The 26,695-nt window shown below is 41.9% G+C and overlaps 1 protein-coding gene across 1 annotated transcript; it reads left to right on the top strand.

Moving 5' to 3' along the window:
• The first annotated feature begins 12,881 nt into the window (after nt 1–12,881).
• TFAM (transcription factor A, mitochondrial) lies at nt 12,882–26,453 on the top strand. The gene is made up of 7 exons (XM_049790528.1): nt 12,882–13,014; nt 13,583–13,698; nt 17,063–17,133; nt 17,846–17,992; nt 21,022–21,117; nt 24,831–24,887; nt 25,400–26,453. The coding sequence occupies exons 1-7, from the start codon at nt 12,935–12,937 to the stop codon at nt 25,544–25,546; spliced, it is 714 nt and encodes a 237-aa protein (XP_049646485.1). The 5' UTR covers nt 12,882–12,934; the 3' UTR covers nt 25,547–26,453.
• The last annotated feature ends 242 nt before the right edge of the window (nt 26,454–26,695 follow it).

The following is a 26,695-nucleotide window of genomic DNA, read 5'->3' as shown; positions in this document are numbered from 1 at the left end:
ATCTTAGCCAAAAGGCTGAGAAGCGATTGCCAGGGGTGATTTCTGAGGGCAGAGCCAGGAGTAACTCCTGAGTGCCTCTGGGTATGGCCCACAAACCAATCAATCAATAAAATTTAAAAAAATTAAAATAAAAGCAAAAATTGCTGGCTCACCAGACACCCCAAATTAAGTGGCTCAAAGGAGCCATTTCATTATGCTCATGGGTTCTGTTGGGTCAGTAATTGTTATGAAATAGTGTAGGAGTGGCTTGTCTATCCCCCCATGCATGGGGTGTCTTGAATGGCAGAGGCCTGAAACAGTTCAGAGGCTTCACTCAGACTTTGTCACCTGGACTAGACTAGCCTAGTGGAACGTGTATTGTGGCTTGTCTATGCTTTTTGAACTGCTCAGAACAAGGGAAAGCAGATATCTACATAGCAAGTGATCCCAGAAAACGAAACTTATTCTACCTGGCTTTTTTTTGTTCTTGTTTATTGTGTTCTCTTTTAAAACCATTTTTATTGTGAGGAACTGGAATTTACAATATTGGTTATCATCTTTTTCTTGGATACATCGTCCAACACCACCAGCAAATCTGCTTCCTTCCACCAGTGTCTCAAGCACTCTTCACCCATGTAAGCTCAGCTCAGAGAAAAATCTTCAGTTCTGATGACTTAGACCATTTATTGTTCCCTTACTGTTTTATATTTTTATTCTTGGGCTAGGTTTCTCCACAAGAGTTTAGTTAATAAATTTTGGTTTAGGGGAGGGGGTTAGACATACCTGGTGGCCATTTGGTGACTCCTGAATCTGTGCTCAGAAATCACTCCTGGCAGGTTGGGGGGGGACCATAAAGAATTGAACCTGGGGGGCCAGGAAGGTGGCGCTAGAGGTAAGGTGCTTGCCTTGCAAGCGCTACCGGAGGATGGACCACGGTTCGATCCCCCGGCGTCCCATATGGTCCCCCCAAGCCAGGAGTGACTTCTGAGCACATAGCCAGGAGTAACCTCTGAGCATCAAATGGGTGTGGCCCAAAAACCAAAAAAAAAAAAAAAAAAAAAAAAAGGAACCTGGGTCGGCTTTGTGCAAGGCAAATTCCCTACCCACTGTGCTATTACTCTGGCCCCTTTTCATTTATTTTATTGGTAGAGATGGTAACACAAGTAAAAGATAATTGCCTAAATTCCACAAAATTATAAGTAAATGATAATTTGTTAGTAAAAGAAATGTTAAACTAGCTCTTTTTACAGGTATATCTGTTTCTAAAAGTTAATATGAATAACTGAGCTAATATATTTTAAGATTATATGAAATAGATAAATCCTACCTGAGCAGAATAAGTTAAGGAATATTTAAGAGAATCTTAAAAATAGGCCTACAGAAATATAAAAAGTGTGTTTTACCTTAAGGTAATGTGGATATTACATTAGAAATATTATGAAGGGGCCAGAGAGAGAGCATGGAGGTAGGGCTATAGCCTTGCATGCAGAAGGATGGTGGTTTGAATCCCGGCATCTCATATGGTCCCCTGAGCTTGCCAGAAGTGAATTCTGAGCATAGAGCCAGGAGTAACCCCTGAGCACTGCCGGGTGTGACCCAAAAAACAAACAACCATGAAAACTGTTTAAGTGTCTGATCTCTTTTTTTATAATCTAATGTTTGTAGTCAGACAATTTGACTTGTGCTGTAGTTTGTCGGTTGAAGCAGCTACAAACCCACCTTAGAAAAGGTCATAGAAGGGGGCAGAGAGATAGCATGGAGTAGGGCATTTGCCTTTCATGCAGAAGGTTATTGGTTCGAATCCCGGCATCTCATATGGTCCCCCGAGCCTGCCAGGAGCGATTTCTGAGCATAGAGCCAGGTAAGTAACCCCTGAGCACTGCCCGGTGTGACTCAAAAACCAAAAAAGAAAAGGTCATAGATTCCCCCCCCCCAATAAAAAGTCACTCCCTCGGGGCCAAAGCGGTGGTGGAAGCAGATTTGCAGGCGCTAGCCTAGGACGGACCTTGGTTCAATCCCGTAGCATCCCATATGGTTCCTCCAAGCCAGGATTGATTTTTGAGCACATAGCCAGGAGTAACCCCTGAGTGTTATCAGGTGTGCCTCCCCCAAGTCACTACCATATCTTACTGAATTTGCTATTCCAGTAATATGTGTATTATATATGTATATAATTCAATGAATTTATAGCATCAATTGTTTTTGGTTTTTTATTTGGGTGCTACTCTCAGCAGTGCTCAGGGCTTACTCCTGTCTGCAGTCAGGCCTCACTATTGATCGGCTCAGGGACTATATACAGAGCTGGGAAATTAGACCCAGGTTGTCCTCATGTAAGGCAAGTGTCCTACCTACTCCACTATCTCTGGCCCCAGAGTATCTTTAATTTTCAACTGGTTGTAGGTTGGTTGATTTGTTTTCCTGTGTATCAGCCTTGCATATTTCTATTTAGACTCCCCAGTATCTACTTCTTTAAATTTATAATTATATAGCCCTTTCTATTTGCATCATTGCTGTGTACAAAAAATTTGTTTTATTCTTTTGGATTCAGCAGTGTTGGATTCAACAGTGTTGGTTTCAACACTTTTAAGTGTAGAATTTAAAATTTTTTTACATTTATAATCAGGTTACCTATAATTAGAATGACTTCCTTTCTTCATTTGTCTTTTACTTTATGAATTAAACATTGCCTCTGTCACGCTGAATAGAAATAGTGAGGGACCAGAGGGGTGGCGCAGCTGTAGGGCATATTGCCTTGCACACAGCTGACCCAGGACGGACCTTGGTTCGATTCCCGGCGTCTCATATGGTCTCCCAAGCCAGGAGCAATTTCTGAGTGTTGAGCCAGGAGTAACCGTCACCCGGTGTGCCCCAAAAGCCAAAAAAAAAAAAAAAAAAAAGACATAGAGACCATCCTTTTTTTCCCTTATGGAAAGCTTTTCTTGTTTCATTATTAAATTGGTGTTTGCTTTACATTATGGAAGTTCTCTCTTATTCCTGGTTTATTGAATAGCTTTATCACGGAAGTTTACCAAGTGCTTTTTCAAGATGACTACTGTGAACTAAGGCAAACAAACTGGCAATAAAAAACAATAACTCCTAGACTTAGTAAAAACTATGGTGATTACCAGTGGAACTAAAAAGAATAGGAGTAATGGGCAGAGAAATCTTATTAGTGGTAGAATGTAATGGGTGTTGTGGTACGTTCGGTGTCTCCTATCCATATATGGTGTTAAATTGTACCCCTAAAGTTCTATGGTATTGTAAGACAATAAAATATCAATAATTATTGTAATTTTGTTTTTATTCTACCTAATAATAATGTAAGAATGACATGGAATGATACTCAAATATGCTTACATTTCCAGGCAAAAATCTATTCTGAAATATGTTGACCTTTTAGAAATTATTTATGTTGATAATAATTTATTAAAGATTCTTACATCTAAACTCATAGTGTACATTAATTACTAGTTTATTTTTTTAAAATACCTTTAGAGTTGGCAAGTATTTCCTCTATTCTCTGGCTTTATTTTTTTTGGATTTTTATAAAGGCATCATATAGTTGATCATTAGTACATTTGTTTCCACTAAGTGGAAGCAAAGTTATTGAAAAATATAGAAAGGAAAAATAGTCAATAGAAGAGATGAAAGTGTTAAAAAGAAAAGAAAGAAAAAGTGCAGTAGCAAGCAGATTTGTGAAAATTATTGTATCTTCAATGAAACCATTAATACAATGTCAAAAAATTTGAGTTTTGGGGGGTATTAAAAAATCTGTTCTCAAGTATGAGCTGGAGCAATAGTACAGTGGGTAGAGTGTTTGCACATGGCTGACCCAAAAGTTCCATCACCTCAAGCCCCATATAATCCCTGGAGCCCATCAGGACTGATCCCCAAGCTCAGAGTCCAGAATAATCCTTGAATACACCCAAGTGTGGCCCCCAAATGAAAACAAAAACAAAATAAAATATCTTCTCAAGGACATGTGGGACTAGATACGTTTCAGTTTGCTGTTCTATTTCACGTCTTCTGTTTCACGTCTTGTCAGGGTATTAGCAAATTCTAAGTAAATTGCCCATCTTGATGGCATAAGATCATGGCATTAAAAGAGATAATATGTACCTAGAGTAATAGCTCTAATATTTTGGATTTTTTCTTTTTTTATTGATCTTATAAAGGGGTTATCAGTTTGATTAATGCTCAGAGAACCAACATTTGATTTGTTGGCAGTGCTCAAATCTCTTGGTGGTATTTGGGGAGTCAGACTACTATGGAGATGAAAGTTGGGGATCCCACATACAAAGCATATACTCCAGTCCTTAGAGACCTCTCAACATTTGATTAAAAGAATGTTCTCTAAATAGTTTTTTTATTTATTTGGCTTATGTTTATTAGTTTCTACTTTTTTTTAGCTTTGATAAATATTTTTATCTTCTTGTGCTTAAAACATAATTTAAACCTTTATTCTTTTCGAATATATGAATTTAAGATTATGCACCATTTTAGCAACATTCTACTAGTCTCAAAATACTGTATCTTCAGTTCAAACTATTTTCTGTCTTCTTTTGATTTTTCTATTTACCCTTGATTTATATATATACATATATATATATAGAGAGAGAGAGAGAGAGGACTATATATTTAATTTCCAGAGAATTAGCTTTTCTTTGTTACATTTTTGCTATTAATTTAAGCTTAATTTTCCCATGACTAGAGATCATCATTAAGGGTCTAGAGAGAGATAGTACAGTGAATAAGGCATTTTCTTGCACTCACCCAAACTTAATTCCTGGCACTCTATTTGGCCTCCTAAATCCTACCAGAAGTGATCCTTCAGTACTGGTATGACCCAAAAATAACACATAAAAAATCCATAATAATTATTTCAGTCCATTAAAATTTGTTGAAACTTTATGGTCCAATATATGGTAAAATTTGCACTTGAAAAGTGTGAATAGAAAACAAATTTATAACTAAGTTCAACTTACTATTTTCATTATGTATGAAATTTTAATATGCCTCAGCTATTTTTTTTAAATAAACACACTGTTTTCTTTCTCTGAAAACACCTCCACCCTTCCCCACTTGGAAAACTTGGAAACATAGTTCAAATGTCACCTGTTCTCTGAGCTCTTCCCCAACTATTTTAGGCAAATTTAAAGTAATGGATCTTGTTTTAGTCATCCTTATATTTTTAGAATCTATTTCAGTAACTAGTATTGTACTGACTTCTACTAGGCACTTAGTTAAAACTTATTACAAAGGGAAACATTAAAGTTGGGTTCTGGGGAAAATTTAGGAGACAAATAGAAAGAGATTTAAAACAAAAAAAAGTGCCACTTACTCCTACCTAACTCAGGCATAACAACCTTTAAGCCAACTTTTGTTTAAATTAAATCATATTCTTAATGTTCATTCATGATATTTTTTCAAAATTCAAGCCTACATGATTGTCAAGGACCCAATGAGTGAAGAAATAAAGGAATTTTTACCCTCTGTATGTTAGTTAAAAAAAGTTATTTGAGTGTTTATGAGGACAGAAAAGAATAGTAACTTGAAAAGCCTAAAAAAGGGGACCGGAGAGATAGCATGGAGATAAGGCGTTTGCTTTTCATGCAGAAGGTCATTGGTTCAAATCCCGGTGTCCCATATGGTCCCCCAAGCATGCCAGGAGTGATTTCTGAGTGTGGAGCCAGAAGTAACCCCTGAGCACTGCCGGGTGTGACCAAAGACAAAAAAAAGAAAGAAAGAAAAAAAGAAAAACCAAAAAATTAGGGCCAGAGCGATAACACAGGTAGGGCATTTGCCTTGCACGTGGCCAACCCTGGAATGACCAGGTTTGATTCCCTGCATCCCATATGGTCCCTTGAGCGTGCCCCCACCCCCGAGGAGCGATATCTGAGCACAGAGCCAGGAGTAATCCCTGAGCACCGCCTTGTGTGACCCAAAACACACACATACATACACACACACACACTCAAACACACACAAAATTTAAATCACTTCGTGATTACCTTGCCAATGTTGAACTTACATAGAGTCAAGTATGATTTAAAAGTCAAAAGTGGACACAGATGTGGAAATTTTATTTTGTTTTGATTTTGGGCCACCCCTGGTGGTGCCCAAGGGAATCAAATCTGGGAAGGTAGTATGCAAAGCAAATGACTTACTGTACTACTACTCTGGCCCCAGTAGTGGGCCAGATGCAACAAGGAAGAAAATCCTTTCTACGCATGTATATAGATATATGTATGTATATGCATCTGAATATCAGTTTTCACACATGTACATTAAAAATAATTCCATCTATATCTTTATAAAGGAGTAGAGCTAGCATAAAATGTTTGCCCTATAATTAAGCAAAATATAATGATTTCTATGCTCACATGTTTTACAATGTCAGAACACTGTCGATCATCTGTTTACTAGTAAATTATTACATCAATATCCCATTTCTCAAATGACCTTTTAGGAATATCGAGTCATACAAATTTGGATTTTATAATTTGCAAAAAATTTACAGCTGTCCTTTTTGCTTGTCTTACCTTGTGCTGACTAATCGAATGAGCTTAGAAATAGAAAAGCTATATTTGTTTTCCATAGTGCTGTGACAGCAATGGCTAAAAATACCTGACATGCTCTTAATTAAGGCTGCATGCAGATTTTCTTCTAATTGAGAAATAAATCACAAGGAATTTGGACATATTGGAAGTATTAACAAGCAATAGATCTTTCTAATTTCTCTATCTCACATCTATCTATACTTTGATTTTCAAGTCAAACTTTGGTGAAGTGATAAAAAACCCTAAGTGACTACTACTGGTTTGAAGGAAAATATTATACATGCAGAAAATGACATACATAATTAAAAAATCTTAATTTGCAGCAAACAAACCCTTCAATTATCCTAGTACAGCTTTTCCTTATGTTGTAATGAAATGCTGGCACTTGTAATCTTTGTGTTACACTTCTAGCTTTGAGTCAAGAGCAATGTTAACTTCTATTACAGTGCTATTTGATTACTGATGAATAAGTTATCTTAAAAAGTGGTATGAAGGGGTTGAAAAGATAGCACAGCGGTAGGGCATTTGCCTTGCATGCAGCAGATCCAGGATAGACAGTGGATCGATTCCCAGCATTCCATATGGTCTCCTGAGCCTGTCAGGAGCGATTTCTATGTGCAGAGTCAGGAGTAACTTTTAGTGCCACCAGGTATGACCCCCCAAAAAACCAAAACAAACAAAACAGTGGTAGTAAAACTATCTTGGGGCTGGAGTGATAGCATCCCGTAGGACATTTGCCTTGCATATGGCCGACCAGGATTGGAACTGGGTTTGATTCCAGGCATCTCATATGGTCCCCCAAGCCTGCCAGGAGCATTTTCTAAGCACAGAGCCAGGAGTAATTCCTGAGTGCTGCCAAGCATGGTCCCAAAAACAAAAAATAAAACTACAATTATATTTTCATTTTATTTACATTCAGTATCATATCTATTCCTAGTGCTGAACTCACTAGGTGAGTGCTTTTATTTTGACTTAATTTGAAACTCCTCGAGACCTGAGCGGTGGCACAGCGATAGGGCGTTTGCCTTGCACACATCTTACCTATGAGGGACCATGGTTTGATCCCCCAGCATCCCATTTGGTCCCCCAAGCTAGGAGAGATTTCCCTTTTCTTTACTTTTCTTTTCTTTACTTTCCTTTTTCTTTTGTTTGTTTTTGGGCCATACCCGGTGACGCTCAGGGGTTACTCTTGGCTATGTGCTCAGAAATCACTCCTGGCTTGGGACCGCAGGGGATCGAACCCAGTTCATCCTAGGCTAACACAGGCAAGGCAGATGCCTTACCACTTATGCCACTGCTCTGGCCCTCTAGGAGTGATTTCTGAGCACATAGTCAGGAGCAACGCCTGAGCGTCACCAGGTGTGGCCCAAAATAAAACAAAACAATAATAATAATTTGAAACTCCTGCTATTTCTCAAGAACAAAATTTCAAATGTTATGTATCCAAAGAATTTTCTTGGCCTCTGATCACTCCTGCTACAACTGATAACTTCAATTTATTAATATATATGTGTAAACCTGATCATTGATTTTATTTATTGAAAATTTCACAAAATTCCCACCTTCATGTCATTGATACACTTATTTGAAAATGATGTTTCTAACAGATAGTTGCTACTATCTGTTGCAATATAACATGTAAATATATTGTAGTTTTGGCACACACACACACACACACACACACACACACAACTGTGCTCACAAAGCTTAAGCTGGCTCTGTGCTCAGGGATCATTTTTATTTTATTTTATTTTTTTGGTTTTTGGGCCACACCCAGCAGTGCTCAGGGGCTACTCCTGGCTGTCTGCTCAGAAATAGCTCCTGGCAGGCATGGGGGACCATATGGGACACTGGGATTCGAACCAACCACCTTTGGTACTGGATCGTCTGCTTGCAAGGCAAATGCCGCTGTGCTATCTCTCCGGGCCCAGGGATCATTTTTAGTGGGATATTGCTGATGGTTGAAGGGATGAGAGTGGAAGATATATATTTTTTTGGTTTTTGGGCCACACCCGCAGTGCTCAGGGGTTACTCCTGGCAAGCACGAGGGACCATATGGGACACCGAGATTTGAACCAACCACCTTAGGTCCTGGATTGGCTGCTTGCAAGGCAAACACCACTATGCTATCTCTCCGGGCCCCCTTTTTTTTTTTTTATTAAGGAACAAAGGACTGAAGCAAGTAGGGTGCTGATCTTGCATGCAGCTGACCTGGGCTCAATCCCTGGCATCCAGATGGTTCCCCAAACCAATCAGGAGTAATTTCTGAGTGCAGATCCAGGAGTAACCCTCCTGGTACTGCCAGGTATGGCTCCAAACTCATCATCATCATCATCATCAAGATGACAAAACTTTAAAGTCTGTGAGATCAAGTTTAATGTTTTTTGTTGTTGTTGTTGTTGTTGTTTTGTTATTTTGGGCCACACCCGGCGGTGCTCAGAGGTTACTCCTGGCTATCGGCTCAGAAATAGCTCCTGGCAGGCACGGGGGACCATATGGGACACCGGGATTCGAACCAACCACCTTAGGTCCTGGATTGGCTGCTTGCAAGGCAAACGCCGCTGTGCTATCTCTCCGGGCCCAAGTTTCATGTTTTTAAGACCAGAAGCCTTTTGTTTCAAAGAAAATTTGAATAAGGTAGCATAAGATGAGACCCAGGTATTAACCCAAAACATAGGTGCTCCCCCATCTTACTCTTTCCTTTATACCTATTCCTTTGATATGTAAAAGTCCATCTAAATCTCACTGGACTGTCCCCCCCCAGCTAGTTGAACTTGTACTGGGAGAATAAAGAAAGGTCAGTCTGGCTTGGCATGCAGAGACCACCAGGGGAGAAGCAAACAGACCCCACGACTTTCTCCTGACTGGCTTTATTTATTTTTTGAAGTTACTTGCTGCAGACCAACACTCCCAGTTGGAAATATGGTGCATGGTGGTGATTTCATGATGTTGGGATTTATTTTACAAGGCATAACTCTTTATTTTTTAAATACTGCATTTGGAGTAAAATTATCACTGAAATTAAATTTTAATAAGCTATCTGGGGCTGGAAAGATAGCACAGCAGTAGGGCATTTGCCTTGCATTCGGCTGACCTCGGAGGGACCCGGTTCGATTCCTGGCACCCATTTGGTCCCCCAGCCTGTTAGGGGTGATTTCTCTTTTACTTTTTTTGGTTTTGGGGTCACATCCGGCAGTGCTCAGGGGTTTCTCCTGGCTCTGGGCTCAGAAGTCTCTCCTGGCAGGCACAAGGGATGAGGGACTATATGGGATGTCGGTATTTGAACCACCATCCATCCTGAATCGGTTGCATGCAAGGTAAACACTTTACCACTGTGCTATCTCTCTGGCCCCAGGGGTGATTTCTGTGTGCAGATCCAGGAATAACCCCCGAGCCCTGCTGGGGGTAGCCCAACAGCCCATCAATTACTCAATCAATAAAATTAAAAAAAAAGTAATAAGCTATCTGATAAAACAAATTGTGTATGATTTAAGACATCTTCAGCAAGATTTACCTAATGACATTTTAAAATAATCAAAAATTTAATGGGAGGCATGGTGGAGCAGAGTTTGCACTCTTACCTAGAGTTCAATACTAAATCAGATTTTTTCAAAAACCAAGTTTCACTTTATATCAAAGATCTGAAAGGACAAAGCACTCTTGAACAAAAAAAGAAAACTTTATTCTAGGAATTAGCTAAAATTTGCAAGGAATTCTACTTTAAACTTACTTATCTTGGTACTGTATTGGAATTATTTCTTTACCTTTGTCACTAAATTTTACCAAGGGTGGGTTTGTTGTCTTTTATATATGTTTTGGGCCTTATACTTAGAATGTAATCAGGGAAAAGGTGTTTTCATGACAAAATATAAAGTTTGAACAGATGGCCGGGAGCCCCTTTCAGCGCTAAAAATCCATATAAAAGAAGGTGGTCATAATTGCTTATCACTTAGCAGTGGGCTTAGTTCCTTAGAGCACCTGTATTTAATATAATGTTCCAAAGCTGCAGAAGGAGGTCGAAGAGATAGCATGGAGGTAGGGCATTTGCCTTGCATGCAGAAGGACAGTGGTTCGAATCCCGGCATCCCATATGGTCCCCCGAGCCTGTCAGGAGCAGAGGAACAGCAGACTTTCAACTCAGGATGGCAATGGTCAGACTTTTCCAAGTTACAGTTTGCCAATGCAGAACAAGCAGAGGAAAAGCTCTCTGGAGGGCGGTTATTTCAATAACTAGTATATAAAATCTGGAAGGGCCCAGAGATTAGTTCTTTGGGAGCACTCATGGGGTGCTGGGTCCACTCAGGTCATACTTCATATTGCTTATTTTGTTTCTGAGCCACACCCAGCTATGTTCAGGGGCTATTCCAGGCTCTGCACTAGGAAATTCCCCTGGGCCTTGTGGGACGATAAGGGATGCTGGGGATTGAACCTGGTTCGGCTACATGCAAGAAAGGCACCTTACCCTCAGTGGTCGGCAACCTTTTTTTTCAACTGAGCCAAATCTCGCCAAAACCACGATTGAAATGTATTTTGAGAGCCACACAGGGCGCACACTGACAGAGGCTAGGAGCAGAGTCCTGACTCCTGGAGCGGCCGGCCGCCCGGCACACAAAAGAGCCAAATGAAAAGTGTAAAAAGCCACATGTGGCTTGAGAGCCGCAGGTTGCCGACCACTGCTGTACCATCACTCCACTTCGTCAATGCTGGATCCAAGTTGTTGGGTTCCCAGGGTTGTATTTGGTGATTGGTGCTAGGGAATGAACTTCATATCATCCTGATATTAAAACTGCTGTTGCTTCCATAAATAATGATTTTCCAGCTCATCAATCTTCTCACATCATATCTTGTCACATCATATTTTCAGGATGAAAACTGATCTATTCTATGCAACATTTTCACTTGCAGTGAAGAAAACAGAATCTTATACAGAAAGGAGCTGAGGTGCTCCCCTGCCTCCCTGGACCACCCTTGTCCAAGATGTTAATCCTAGCTGGGGAATGGGGGGCTTGAAACTGAGTTTCCAACTCATGAGTTTTCCATTAAATTTGAATTTCTGGTGCTGCCCCCCAGGGGCAGATGGTTGCTGCAATGTTCCAGTTGATTGCATTGATGCAGAATGTGGTTCCAAGGATCATGAATGAGCATTAGAAAATCAGTTAAACTTCAAAGAAGGGGCCGGAACGGTGGCACAGCAGTAGGGCGTTTGCTTTGCACACACCTGATCCAGGATGGACTGTGGTTCGATCCCCAGCATCCCATATGGTCCCCCAAGCCAGGAGCAATTTCTGAGCGCATAGCCAGGAGTGTTACCAGGTCTGACCCCAAAACAAATAAATAAATAAAAATAATCTCAAAGAATTTATTAAGTCCAAGGTAAGAACTTGTTAATGTGGCACACACACACACACACACACACACAGAATCAGGCTCTGAGGTGAGACCTCAAGGGTATGCATTTTGGGGGGATTTGCACACTTGCCCCCTTTTCCAAAAACTCACTTCTTTTGTGGGCTTAATACAAGGCAGTGCAATTGTGGCTGTAACCCTGCTCCTACTAACTTGACCCAGAATAGCATGGGCCGCCCAGTTATTCCCTGTCCTGGCAGTAAAACTGCCCGTTGGGTACCAGCTGGGACTCCCAGCTGCCACTGGTGGACCCAGGCCAGAGCTCAGTCCTGTAGCCTCCCATCAGCTCAGCATACCTTTACCAGTCCAACCTCTTTTCATCAGTCCAGCATCCCTCCAACATCCTTGCATCCCTCCATCTCCATCATCCCAGCATCCCTCCATCTCCATCATCCCAGCATCCCTCCATCTCCATCGTCCCAGCATCCCTCCATCATCCCAGCATCCCTCCATCTCCATCATCCCAGCATCCCTCCATCATCCCAGCATCCCTCCATCTCCATCATCCCAGCATCCCTCCATCCCCTCCAGTCCCCGCTTAAGCTGGACCAAGAAAGGCCTCTCAGCAGCGCCCCCTACAGGCCAGAGAGTCCCTATGTATCTGGTCCACCGGGAGCTACTACTGCGCCTGCGCCAGTTCAGCTTGAGTCCAACTTCTCAGCAGCGCCCCCTGCCGGGCCATCCTTTTCATCAGGCGCTTCTACTGCGCCTGCGCAATTCAGCTTGGCCCCGCCGCTCAGCTAGCTGCGCTCCCTGCCGGTCCAGGGAGCTCGGGGAACTTCCCTTTGCCTCGAAAGCTACTACTGCGCCTGCGCCGGCTCAGCTTGGCCCCGCCCCCGTGCGCCCTCCAGCGGAAGTTGCCCCGCTACCCAGCATGCCTCGCGAGTGGCGGGCAGGATAATAAACCCTGCTAGGTCTCGATCTTCTGCAACCTTGTCCTCGTCGGGGCCGCGGGTTCGAGACCCGTGTCGCGCGGTTGCTTGCGGGCCATGGCTTTGCTCCGAGGCGTGTGGAGCGTCCTCAGGGACCTGTGCTCGGGCTGTGGAAGTCGTTTGCGCGGGCCCCGCAGGTATTTGCTGGTCCCTCTGGGGTGCAGCAATGCTGGGGGCTTGCAATGCAATGCTCTGATGAGTTCTTGCCATTTTGGGGGGCAGCTGGGGGGTGCAAGGGACCAGGGCTGCTTTGGCTCTTTGCTTCAGGCCTATGACCTCTTGCCCCTCAGGGTTTTGACTGAGATCATGCTCTTGCATGCATGCAACTCCTTGCTTGCCTCTGGCTTTAGGCCTCCCTCCACCTTGGACTCTGGTTTCAGGCCTACCCCCACCTGCCCCCCTCTTGTCTCTGCAGCCCAGGGGCACCCCTGGGTGTTGCGAGCTGCCAGGAGAGGCCATCCACAGACCTCATGCAAAGTCGTGCTCTTTTATGCAGGTGCAGCTAGGCCTGGGGATTTATTTGTCTTCTTGCAGACCCTTTTCTAGTCGCCTAGGATTGGGGTTCTTACATGTCAAGCGTGGTATTAGTCCCAGGTGGAAGATGCCTAGAACTTTGGTGACTTTGTATTCATGATCTGTGTCTATAAGCCATCTGAGATTGTCATATATTTGACACTTTTTTTTTTTTTTTTTTAAAAACTGTAGTTTTGTCTATGTCCCGAGATGGTTTTCCTCCTCGACTGGTTATCCCAAGAAGCCCATGACTTCTTATCTTCGTTTTTCCCAAGAACGGCTACCGTCATTGAAAGCTCAGAACCCAGGTAAGAAGTTGGGGTTTGTATTTTTTTTTATAAATAATAATAATTATAAACCTGATCTGGTAGAGCAGTAAACAGTAAACTTGCACGTTTTGATTTGTAGTAGCAAAGCAGCTAGTGACTTGAACAACATAACTTTTATGATTGATGGTCTTTAACTCTGGTTGAGAATGAGAGGGGTTTTACAAGTAGCAGCATGTAGAAGGGATTGGGGGAGGTGTTATACGACAGGTTGGGTGCTTGTCTTGCACACAGCTGCCCCGTTTTGATCCCCAGCATCCCATGTAATTCCCAAGTCTGCCAAGAGTAAGCTCTAAGCTCTGGTAGTGTGGCCCAGAAACAAAACACAAAATAGTATGTAGAGTGAAAGCCCCCGGGGAAGAGAATTTAAAAGCTGAATTTTGGGCCTACTTGCTATGGACTACTAGTAGGGGTCTTCAAACTATGGCCCGCGGGCCACATATTGTATTTATTCCCATTTTGTTTCTTCACTTCTAAATAAGATATATGCAATGTGCATAGAAATTTGTTCATAATTTTTGTTTTTACTATAATCTGGCCCTCCAACAGTCTGAAGGACAGTGAACTGGCCCCCTGTTTTAAAAGTTTGAGGACCCCTGGACTAAAGCAATTATTCTCAAATGGGGAGGGGAGGGGTTTTGATCTTCTGTAGATAGTCACAGGTGCCTAGTGTAAGTGGGGGAAGGAAACAAGGTCGTTAGGGGATAGGTTGGAAAAAAATTTGAGAAACTTAATAGACCTCAAGAGCCATTGATGAGTTACTGCCCAGCACCTTTTGTCTTAGGAGATGGTTTTTGGGGTTTTTTGTTTGTTTGTTTGTTTTGTTTTGTTTTGGGGCCACACCTGGTAGCATTCAGGGGTTATTCCTGGTTCTGTGCTCAGAAATCATTTTTGGCAGACTCGGGGAACCATAGGGGATGCCGGGAATTGAACCAGGGTCCATCCCGGGTGTGGGCAAGGCAAAACGCTACCCCTGTACTATCTCTCTGGCCCCTCTCAGGAATGAATGAAGTTGCAGTGAACAGTGAAACTACATGTTACTATTAATTTCAGAGTTTTTTTTTTTTTTTCACTGAAAATCTTCAGTTTTGGAAAAAAGATTTTCAACTGTTTGTTGGCTTTCAAGTAAGGCTGTTGACAGCAGTTTGAATCCCGGAATCCCATATGGTTCCTCTGAGCCTACCAGGAGCAATTTCTTTTTTTTATTTTTTGGTTTTTGGGTCACACCCGGTGACGCTCAGGGGTTACTCCTGGCTATGCGCTCAGAAGTCGCTCCTGGCTTGGGGGACCATATGGGATGCTGGGGGATCGAACCGCGGTCCGTCCTACGCTAGCGCTTGCAAGGCAGACACCTTACCTCTAGCGCCACCTTCCCGGCCTTTTTTTATTTTTTAACGGCTATGATGTTTTATTGACACAAGGACCACTCCTAGGTGGGACAGCTATCCTGAGCTTGTCCTGCCCAGGTTTTTGTCTTGAGTGAAACCACGTTGTAAACAAACAGATACAAAGAAACCAAGGATGAACTTTGTTTTAGGTATAATTCCAGTATAAAAACAATAGCCTTTGGGGGCCTGAGAGATAGCATGGAGGTAGGGCATTTGCCTTGCATGCAGAAGGACAGTGGTTCGAATCCCGGCATCCCATATGGTCCCCCGAGCCTGCCAGGAGTGATTTCTGAGTGTAGAGCCAGGAGCACTGCCAGGTGTGACCCAAAAACAAAACAAAACAAAAAAATAGCCTTTGCTTAAGGTTTTCCTTATTCCCCTTTCATACACACATCACTGGGTATGTGTGGAACACTCATAAAGTTTTGTGAACTTAGTTCCTGAAGGACATGGGTTAAAAACATTTTGAGGGGCCTGTTAGCACAGTGGTAGGGCGTTTGCCTTGCAAGCAGTGGACCCAGGACCAAAGGTGGTTCGAATCCCAGCATCCCATATGGTCCCCTGTGCCTATCAGGAGTGATTTCTGAGCATAGGACCAGGAGAGTAACCCTTGGCAACTGCCGAGTGTGGCCCAAGAAACAAAAAAAATTTTGTTTTTTGTTTTTGGGTCAAACCCGGCAGTGCTCAGGGACCACTCCTGGTGGCTCTATGCTCAGAAATCACTCCTGGCAGGCTTGGGGGACCATATGGGATGCCTGTATTTGAACCACCATCCTTCTGCATGCAAGGCAAACACTCTACCTCCATGCTATCTCTCCGGTCCCCCCAAAATTTTTTGATTGAATAGGGCCAGAGAGAGAGAGAAAAAAAAAAAGAATAGGGCCAGAGATAGCGCAGTGGTAGGGCATTTGCTTTGCAGGCAGCTGACCCAAGATGGATGGTGGTTTGAATTCGGCATCCCATATGATCTGAGCCTGCCAAGAGCGATTTCTGAGTGCAGAGCCAGGAGTAACCCCTGAACGCTGCTGCCCGATATGACCCAAAACCAACCGAACAAACAAAAAAACTCATTTTGATTGAAATATAAAATAAACAATTTGAAATTAATCATTCAGCTGTTTATATTAGTAATCAACTTTTGAGAACTGTTTTCATAGTGTGTGATATGCCTGCTAATTATTAGATTATATATTTATATATATATATATATATGTATATATATTTGTTATTTTTGCATCACACCCGGCAGTGCTCAGGGGTTACTTCTGGCTCTACGCTCATAAATCGCCTCCTTCGGCAGGCTCGAGAGACCATGTGGGATGCCAGGATTTGAACCACTGTCCTTCTGCATGCAAGGCAAATGCCTTACCTCCATGCTATCTCTCCAGTCACTAGACAATATATATATTTTGGTTTTTGGGCCACACCCGGCGATGCTCAGGGGTTACTCCTGGCTGTCTGTTCAGAAACAGCTCCTGGCAGGCACGGGGGACCATATGGGACACCAGGATTCGAACCAACCACGTTTGGTCTTGGATTGGCTGCTTGCAAGGCAAACGCCACTGTGCTATCTCTCCGGGCCCTAGACAATATTTTTAATGTGATAGTATTAAATCATTAAGTTGGCTTAAAAATAGCTAATGATGGGGCCGGCAAGGTGGCGCTAGAGGTAAGGTGTCTGCCTTGAAAGCGCTAGCCAAGTCCCCCGGCATCCCATATGGTCCCCCCAAGCCAGGGGTGATTTCTGAGCACTTAGCCAGGAGTAACCCCTGACCATCAAATGGGTGTGACCCAAAAAAACAAAAAAAAAATAGCTAATGATTAATTATGTGCATGGGATAGAGGTGTCTGGTAAAATATCAAAACCTCTTAAGAGCTAATGGGTTAATGTTTTCTGAAAATCTTCAAAAATTAGAGAGCTAAAATTTTGACTTTTATTATTTTCTCCCATTTCATAGATGTAAAATATAGAGAACTATTTAAAATAATGAGCCAAGTATGGAAGGAACTTCCTGAATCCGAGAAAAAAGTAAGCATGTATATATATATATATATATATATATATATATATTTTAGCATTGCTAACTAGTTTTATTTTGCAGTTTATAATTATTACATCCTTTTAGGGACCAGCTGATCTAGAGTTCTTTGTAATGCTTTCTACAAGTAAGCTTTTATATCTTCTGGTCCTTATAAATGACGACTGTGTAACTGTTTGGGGTTGGTAATGTAGTCATTTAAAATTGAAGACAATCGCTAGACTTTCATCTTGGTTATCTTCCTTGAAAAGTCATGGGTGATGGTTATGGTGTTTTTCCTGGCAGGCTCAGGGGACCATATTGGATTCCGGGGATTAAACTCGGCTCTTTCGAGCACAAGGCAAATGCCCTACCTGCTATGCTATCGCTATGGCCCCTTGGTTGTTGTTTTAGGCCACACCTGGATAGTGCTTTGTTGGGTCAGTCTTGCTGTGTTGGGGGCCTCCTGGCCATGCTTGGGGACCATATGATGTGCCAGGGATCAAATCTGGGTCTTAAGCATGCAAGATGTTCACTCCAACCAACCCATTGAACCATTCTTTGGCTTCCAAATATATGATTGAGCATAATAAATGTTAGCCCAGAAGCCCAGAACATGTTTTCCACTCAGGGGTTCAGCTTGTTTCCAGCTGAATTCACGTAGTTGTGTTATTTGTTGACAACCTTTTTTTTCTTTTTAAAATTACTTGGGTTTCTTTATAGGTATATGAAGATGCTTATAGGGTCGAATGGGATGCATACAAAAAAGAATTGGACAGAATTAAAAAACAGCTAACTCCAGATCAGCTTGCCTCCTTGGAAGAAAAAAGGATGCAAAAACTTTTGAAAAAGAAAAACGTGACAAAGAGAGTGAGTAAACATACTCTTTTCTTTTGGCAAAGAACGGACATTCATAACTGAATCCTTCTAGCTCTCTTATCGGTGACACATGTGGTTTTCTTCCATCTTTCTCTTTTTTGTTTTTGTTCGTTTGTTTTCAGAGAAATGACTTCTAGCTATGTTCCCCTTTTTTTTTCTGGTGGGGGTGGACTGGTGGTGGCATGGAGCCTTGCTGGGGTCCCCTTTGGCCATCTGGACCCTTTGGTACAAGGGATTACCTGAGCTGCTTGGGATCCTTTAGGGTCACACTATGGTTTTAGGAGCTTCCAGCACTGCACCGGAGATGTTGGGGGCCATGTACACCAGGGATTGAATTGGCACTGATCACAAGTAACCCCTCTATTCTTCTGATCCCTTAGCTCAAAGATTCTTTCCTTCTAATAATAATCCTGCTTCTGTCACAGTGATTTTGTTACCTTTTTTTGAGGCTGATTTTCTACAGAATCACAATTACTCTTATGTTGTATGTCTATTCTTATTTGTTATGTGAATTTGCCATAGTTTTTTCATGGCTATTTTAGATTTCTGGTCTCATAATTTCAATATCTGCATGTGTTTTCTATGCTTACTTTTATTATTATTATTTTATTTTTTAGTTATTGAATAGTATATATATATTTTTGTCATTTAGTATGCCTTGCAGCATTTTCTTGATTGTTGATCACCCCCAAGTGGGGAAGGGGTAAGAGAACAGAGTGATAGTACAGTGGGTGACACATTTACCTTGAGTGCAGCTGACCTGGGTGCAATCTCCAGCACCCCATACGATTCCTCCAAGCACTGCCAATAGTAATTTCTTTCTTTTTTTTTTTTTGGTTTTTGGGCCACACCCGGTGACGGCTCCTGGCTTGGGGGACCATATGGGATGCCAGGGATCGAACCGAGGTCCGTCCTAAGCGAGCGCCGGCCCCACCAGTAGTAATTTCTCACTGCAGAGTCAGGAGCAACTCTTGAGCACCACCAAATGTGGCCCCAAAACAAAAATATAAGCAAAAGTTGCTGTCAGTAGGTTTTAGGAAGGTGGAAGTATGTGACTGCAGGGGTTGAAGGGGTCTGTTGCAGCAACCTTCAATCTTTCTACACAATGATTGATGATACTGTTCTATGCTCCTCTGATAGGTCCTAGATTTTTTCTGAACTAAGTCTCTGGACTGTGTACACAACTGTTTCTCAGGTTTTGTAGTCTCTGATCTCTCAGTTGGGACAGGATTATTGGAAGGTCCAGAGATGGGTAATTTCCTTTGTTCGGGTCTGTAGTCTCGATAATCCTTGGTTAACTCCGAGTTTCCCTTGAGGGCAGTCCTTGTTCTGAATACCCACATATTCAGGAATTTTAGGAATGATTCTTTTTGCATGAAAGGTAAATGCCCTACCTCCATTGCTATCCCTCCAGCCCCTGAAAGGAATTTTTATTGATATGTGTCGTGGGAATCTGGTTGAGCTCTTGGAAATAAATCTTTCCAGGGCCTTTTTATGACTTGATAGGCAGGAAATTGTCTCTCTCAGACTTGTTCAGGCACCACCAAGCAATTCATTAATAAGAGTGTTCTTAATTGCACTGGTTCCCTCAGTAGTTTCTGTTTCTGATCTATGCCCCAGTTTAAACTCAACTCCCAGTATTCACCTGTTTCTCTCTCTTCTCATCGGAGCATGGTTTGTCATGTATCCTCTGTTATGGATCCAGAGAATTGTTGATTATTTCAGTATTTTCAGTTTGTATTTATTGTTAGAAGTGGTAACGTTCTTTCTTTTTTTTTTTTTTTTTTTGGTTTTTTGGGCCACACCCGTTTGATGCTCAGGGATCACTCCTGGCTAAGCGCTCAGAAATCACCCCTGGCTTGGGGGGACCATATGGGACGCCGGGGGATCGAACCGCGGTCCTTCCTTGGCTAGTACGTGCAAGGCAGACACCTTACCTCTAGCGCCACCTTGCTGGCCCCAGAAGTGGTAATTTTCAAGCAACAATTTCCTTAGGCTGAAGGAGCTCATCCCTCTCCCTTTCTCCCCAAGGAGAACCCCACACATACACTGGAGCAATGAGACAGGTCCACAATGACGAGGGGTGCTGGGATAGCCTGAACCTCAGACAGACAGAAGAGTAGCCCTGAAGCGGGGCAGAGACAGGGAAGCTCAGTAGCTAGTCTCTCAGTTCAGTAGCAGTCACAGTGAGCGAGGTTCCCACAGAAGGTTTGAGACCATCAATGCCCCTTCTTCTGAAGAGCCATTGACCTGAGCTTGAATTCTCAGATGCTAGCCCAGGTGCCATAGAAGCAAGCTAAAGACTTACCTTTTGTACAGATATTTTGTATGTATGTGCACAATAGAAATGAAAATTACATGTAAAGGAAATGTTTTATTGCTGTTTGCTTGTTTGGTTGATTTTGGTTTTTGGACCACACGCGGCAGCATTCGGATATTTCTCCTGGCTCTGTACTCAGATATCACTCCTGGCAGGCTTGGGGGACCATATGGGATGCCAGGGATCAACCCAGATCAGCCGTATGCAAGGCAGATGCCCTACCCATTGTGCTATCGCTCCAGCCCCAAGGAAATATTTGTGTCTGGAAAATAACTCAGACTTTTACAATTTTCAAAACAATTTCCTCTAAGAATTCTGTTGCGGTAGGGTTTCTGAGCTGGATTGTCACACACTTCATAATGTTTTACTCTAAGAAATATTATATAATCTTTAGTTCTGAACATTTCTGAGATAAAATTAAGTAAGTCTCACAGAGGTTAAAACTCAACTTTAGGGGCAGAGCCTAAGCGAAAGCACAATTATAGGGCGATAGTCTTGCACACAACTGACCCAGGACTGATGGTGGTTTGATTCCCAGCATCCCATTAGGCCCTTCACACCTGCCAGGAGCAATTTCTGAGCATAGGACCAGGAGTAACCCCTAAGCGCCACTGGATGTGACCCAAAAAACTAAAAAAACAAAAAAGACACCCAAAAAACTCACATAACTATAACTCTAATATTATTTTTCCTTACACAGGAGTTAACAGCGCTTGGGAAGCCAAAGAGACCTCGCACAGCTTACAACATTTTTGTAGCTGAAAGATTTCAAGAGATTCAGGATGAGTCAGCACAGGTAAAAAAATTTAATAATTTTGTTTATAAACTTTATTGATTTGGGACCAGTGTGGTGGCGCAAGCAGTAGGCCATTTGCCTTGTATTCGCTAACCTGGGAGGACTATGGTTCAATCCCCCAGCATACCATATGGTCCCCCAAGTGAGGAGTGATTTCTGAGTACATAGCCAGGAGTAACCCCTGAGCATCACTGGGTGTGTCCCAGAAACCAAAAACAGACAAAAAACAACCCAATACTTGATTGATTGTTTTTTGGGCCACATCCAATGGTGTTCAGGGGTTGTTACTCATGCCTCTGTGCTCGGAAATTGCCCCTGGCAGGCTGGGAGACTATATGGGATGCTGGAAATCGAACCAGGTACTTCCCGGGTTTGCTGCATGCAAGGCAAATGCCCTACTTTTGTGCTATCACTCCAGCCCCTAAAAGAAAAAATAATTTTAATTGTTAAAATATTTGGAAGAGGGATTTTATGGGTGTCCTATGTCAGGAGGTGGAGAAAAGTGGTAAATTGTTCTAATAAAGGGCCCGGAGAGATAGCACAGCGGTGTTTGCCTTGCAAGTAGCTGATCCAGGACCTAAGGTGATTGGTTCGAATCCCGGTGTCCCATATGGTCCCTCGTGCCTGCCAGGAGCTATTTCTGAGCAGACAGCTAGGAGTAACCCCTGAGCACCGCCGGGTGTGGCCCAAAAAACAAAAAACAAAAAACAAAATTGTTCTAATAAGTACTATATGAAAATAAAACTCTTAACAGTTTGTTGTGTGTGTAAACATTTCAATGGGATTATTATGTTACTGACCCTACCCTGATTGGTGATTGTGCCCTACCCTAGGGTGTGACCTGGCATTCTGCTCCCACCCTAGGATGATACCTGATTCTTCTCCCACCATTGGGTGGTACCTGATTCTGGGGTATAAAACACCATAATTGAGTATGATTATTCCATACTCAATAACAGGAACTTAAACCTCCTACTCCTTCCAGAGAATACAGGATTTCCTGGAGAGGCCAATTTTCAGGCCATTCTTTTATCAGATATTATAGTAACTTGAGCAACTGTATCTATTATACCATCAAGGGTTGCCCTTCCAAGTGAAGTTTGATCATTGGGAGCAGAATCAGGTACCACCCTAAGGTGGGAGCAGAATGCCAGGTCACACCCTAGGGTAGGGCACAAACATAATAATCCCATGGAAATGTTTACATATACAACAATAGTTCTTTTTTATTGTTATTTTTCACCTTGTTTGGGGGCCACTCTGTGCTCAGGACTTCCGCCTGGCTCTTCACTCACCCCTGATAGGACTTGGACATCTGCAGAACCACAGATCAAACCTGGGCCAGCTGTATATAAGGCTAGCAAGCACCTTACCCTATAAATACTTCCCAGCCAAGAAAGATACCCTTAATTATACCCTCCCTATTACCAACATCCTCTGGCCTCTGGTAAGACCGATCTAAACTAAACAATGAAGCTATGCAATTCGGTGGCTAGCATCTTAAAAATGTCTGATCTTTTCCTCAAAGAAGCATAGAAACGTAGGAGAAGTTACATTGAAAGTGCACAATATTGTTATTCTTCAAGGAAAAGCAAGCAAAAATACCGGCATTCTCATTCATTAGAACACTTATTGAAAAGATATTAAATAGTACGTTGGATTGGAGTGATAGAACCGGGTTGAAGGTGTTTGCATGCCTATCCTGGTTTAATCTCAGGCACTGAAGTGGTTGGTCCGCCTTCAAAGATTCAGTAGCAAAAAAATAAAAACAAAAAAACCTAGCAAATGTTGGTTAGTATGCAGAGAAAATTAACCCCGTGAGCTACCTGCAGAATTATAAATGTTTATAGCTTATTATGGAAATAATGTACAGGTTCCTCAGAAAACATAATCATTCAAGGCCTGGCGTGATAGTACAGCATTTTCCTTGCATGTAGCCAATCTGGGTTGAATCCTCAGCATACCATAGGGTTCCTTCCTATGGTGCTGCCAGGAGCATTTCTTGAGTTCAGAGCCAGGAGTAACCCTGGATCATTGTCAGATGTGGCCATTGGAACTGATGGATAGAGAAGCTGGTGTGTACAGGTCATGAATATGAGTTAATGGGCAAACATTATGAGGAATGGGTTGTTGGGCTATTAATCGTTGTAGGGACAGCCAGATTCTTTCATGTCACACCATGTGGTGTAACCCAGTGATTTCCAAACATTGGTCTGTAAACCATTACTAATTGACAGCTGTAAAAAGTCCGGAACTCACTGCTTTTGCCCACTGTGTACTTAGGCTATATATAGTCACTGCTGGTCTTATTGTTCATCGCTGACCAAATGTTGACATGGCAGTTTACAATGGACTGTTTGTTCCTAAAAAAAAGGATGGAAATAATTGCTATCCAATGTAGATGGCTCTTGAGAGCATGATGCTGAATGGAATAAGATAAATTTTGTATGATTTTATTTATGTAAGTAAAAAAATAAAAGTAAGCCTAGAGGTTAGTGGTTGAATTTAAGGAGGGGTTGAAAGTGCAGAGATACAGACTTTCAGTTATATGAGAATTCCAAGGATGATGTATGGCATGTTATCTAATTAATAATACTTTGTAATATATTAGAAAATTGCTCAGAGGGTAGAGTAAAAAGTTCTTACCACAAGAAAAAATAATTATAACTATGGTAAGGAATGTTAACTAGACTTACTGTGATCATTTCTTTTTTTGGGAGGGGGTTTTGGCCACACCCTGCGACACTCGGGTTATTTCTGGCTCTGTGCTCAGAAATCACTCCTGGCAGGCTTGGGGGACCATATGGGATGTCAGGGTTTGAAACCGGGTCAGTTGGGTCGGCCGCTTGCAAGGCAGACACCCTACCACTGTGTTATTGCTCCAGCCCTCTTACTGTGATCATCTCTTTTTGGGGTGGGGGTGGGGGTCACAGCCAGCAGCGCTTAGGGGTTACTCCTGGCTCAGAAATCACTCCTGGCAGGCTCGGGGGACCATATGGGATGCCAGGATTCGAATCACCGTCTTTCTGCATGCAAGGCAAATGCCCTACCTCCTTGCTATCTCTCCAGCCCCACTGTGATCATTTCTTAATACAAATATCTAATTATGTTCTACAACAGAAATGAACATCATGTTTTGTTCATGTTCAAAATTATGAACATCATCATTTTAAAAGATAATTTTGTTGTTGGCATTGTTGTTTTTGGGCTACATTCGTTGGTATGCAGAGCTTAGCCCTGGCTCTGTGCTTGGGAGTCACACTCTTCTCAGTGCTCAGGGGACCCCAGAATACCAGGACTCTAACCTGAGTCAGCCATGTACAAGGAAAGGAAGCACCTTACCTGCTCTACTGTCTCTCTGGCCCAATAAAAATCTTTCTAATTAAAGGTTTTATACAAAAAAGTATTAAAAATTGATGAGACTTTGCCTATGATTCTTGATCTTTGATTTTTTTTTTTTTAAGACTTACTAGATTCGGGCCCGGAGAGATAGCACAGAGGCATTTGCCTTGCAAGCAGCCTATCCAGGACCAAAGGTGGTTGGTTCGAATCCCGGTGTCCCATACGGTCCCCCGTGCCTGCCATGAGCTATTTCTGAGCAGACAGCCAGGAGTAATCCCTGAGCACTGCCGGGTGTGACCCAAAAACCAAAAAAAAAAAAGACTTACTAGATTCTTTGATTACTAATGCCCCTATACTTGGTTGTTTTACAGAAAAAGATGAAAGCTGTAAATGAAAACTGGAAAATTCTTTCTAGCGCTGAAAAACAAGTAAGTAGTATAGCTTTATTTTTCCAATTTTAATTTTTTTTTCTTTCTGGGCCACACCCTGTGATGCTCAGGGGTTACTCCTGGCTCTGCGCTCAGAAATTGTTCCTTGCTGGGGACCATATGGGACGCCAGAGGATCGATCCAAGGTCTTGTCCTGGATTGACTGCATGCAAGGCAAATGCCCTCCACTGTACTATCGCACCGGCCTCCTTATTTAATATTTTAAATATTGCGGTTTTGGGCCATTCCTAGTGATGCTCTAGAGACCAGTTGTATCTGGTACTGGGAGTCAAACTAGGGTCAGTCGTATGCTAGGCAGGAATCTCTTAACCTCTCCCTGTCCCACCAATGGCTCAGTGGTGTGGTTTTCATTTCAAGTGTCTGGTTAGCATGTCTCTGAGAGAAGCTTGGACAAGGCTGCTTATCTCAGGTGAAAAGTAATAACAAGATTAAATCTCTTTTATTTGAATTCTTCTGCAGAATTGCTCTTAATAATTCCTCTTTTTTCTCAGGAGTATATCCAACGTGCTGAAGATGATAAAATCCGTTATGATAACGAAATGAAAGTTTGGGAGGAACAAATGACCGAAGCTGGACGACAGGATCTTATCCGTTTTAAAAGAAAGTCCTCAGCCAAACAGGACGGTGGAAGTCGTTAAATTTAAGGATTGAGTCAGGTTTATAATGAATACACTCAAGAAACTAACTAGTTCTCAAAGTCTGAAGCTGTTGTCAAATTAGAAAGGATAAAGTTGGCAAGCAATTATATTTAAAATTTTTGCCCCCAGCCTATGACCCTCTGAGAGTTGAATACATTTTGTATTAGTTTCTTGCTTTGGAAATCTCAACAGGTAAACATTTCACATGAAATTTGTGGTCAGAAACTACTGAAGGACAGAATAATTCCTGGAATGTTCAGTGAAATCATTTTACCTTTGATAAAGGTAAATAAAACTGTGAACTTTTTTTTATACTTGCTAACTATGGAAAAATATTCTTGTTTCCTTATATTATGGAGACGGGAGTTTCCTATCAGATATTTCAAAGTATAGAAATCATAGTGTTCTGTGGAACAATTGTGCATTTTTTTGGAGACTCCTTAAAACTCATCTAGGTCAATTTTAATTCATAGGTCTACTTCATATTGTGTTCAAGGTTGATCCTTGTACCTGCAAGGAATTAGATTTGTGGTTTCAGATGCAGTATTTTATAAAAGGGATGGAGAGATTTAAAAACCTTTTCCTCTTCTTTTTTTCTGAAAGTAGAAGTCAAGAAATTATGTACTAAATCTATGCATACCGTTATATTGCATAGAATAAAATTTTCAAATGTTTCCAGATTATGTTTTAAGGTGAAAGTCTATATAACTTTTCTTTTTTCTTTTTCCCCTTCCTTTCTTAAGTGGGAATTTATATTTGAAATACTTTCTTTTATGTGGGTACTTCTCCAGAAAGTAGAGGGGCTTGTCTTATCTGGTTTAAATTTTAAAATGAAAGATCTGAAAAATAGTTCTATGGTTTATGGATTTAGAGCTCATAATTAAAGAAAATTTTGCATTGCAACCAACTTGGCTGAGTGAGCTGATAGTTGTGTTTTCGATTTTAAATGGTTGGGAAAAAATGTTTAAGACTGAAATTAATAGGAAAATCACTATCCATAAATAGAGTATTAGAACACTGTCATACATTTTTTCATGGCAGTTTTTGTGCTACTTTGACAAAGTTGAATGGTGAGTGCAGAGTCGGTAGACTGTAAAACTTTGCATTATTTCCTGTCTGACCCTTTAGAACAGGGGCGGCGAACAAGTT

The sequence above is a fragment of the Suncus etruscus genome, chromosome 17 (assembly GCF_024139225.1).
Source record: "Suncus etruscus isolate mSunEtr1 chromosome 17, mSunEtr1.pri.cur, whole genome shotgun sequence".
Lineage (NCBI taxonomy): Eukaryota > Metazoa > Chordata > Mammalia > Eulipotyphla > Soricidae > Suncus > Suncus etruscus.
This window is presented reverse-complemented; position numbering and strand designations above follow the sequence as displayed.

What these genes read in the sequence shown, in the direction of transcription:
- TFAM (XM_049790528.1), top strand. Translation starts at nt 12,935, where the DNA reads ATGGCTTTGCTCCGAGGCGTGTGGAGCGTCCTCAGGGACCTGTGCTCG. An exon ending in CGTTTGCGCGGGCCCCGCAG is followed by an intron (nt 13,015 to 13,582) that starts GTATTTGCTGGT and finishes TAAAAACTGTAG; the next exon opens with TTTTGTCTATGTCCCGAGAT. An exon ending in AGAAAAACGTGACAAAGAGA is followed by an intron (nt 17,993 to 21,021) that starts GTGAGTAAACAT and finishes TTCCTTACACAG; the next exon opens with GAGTTAACAGCGCTTGGGAA.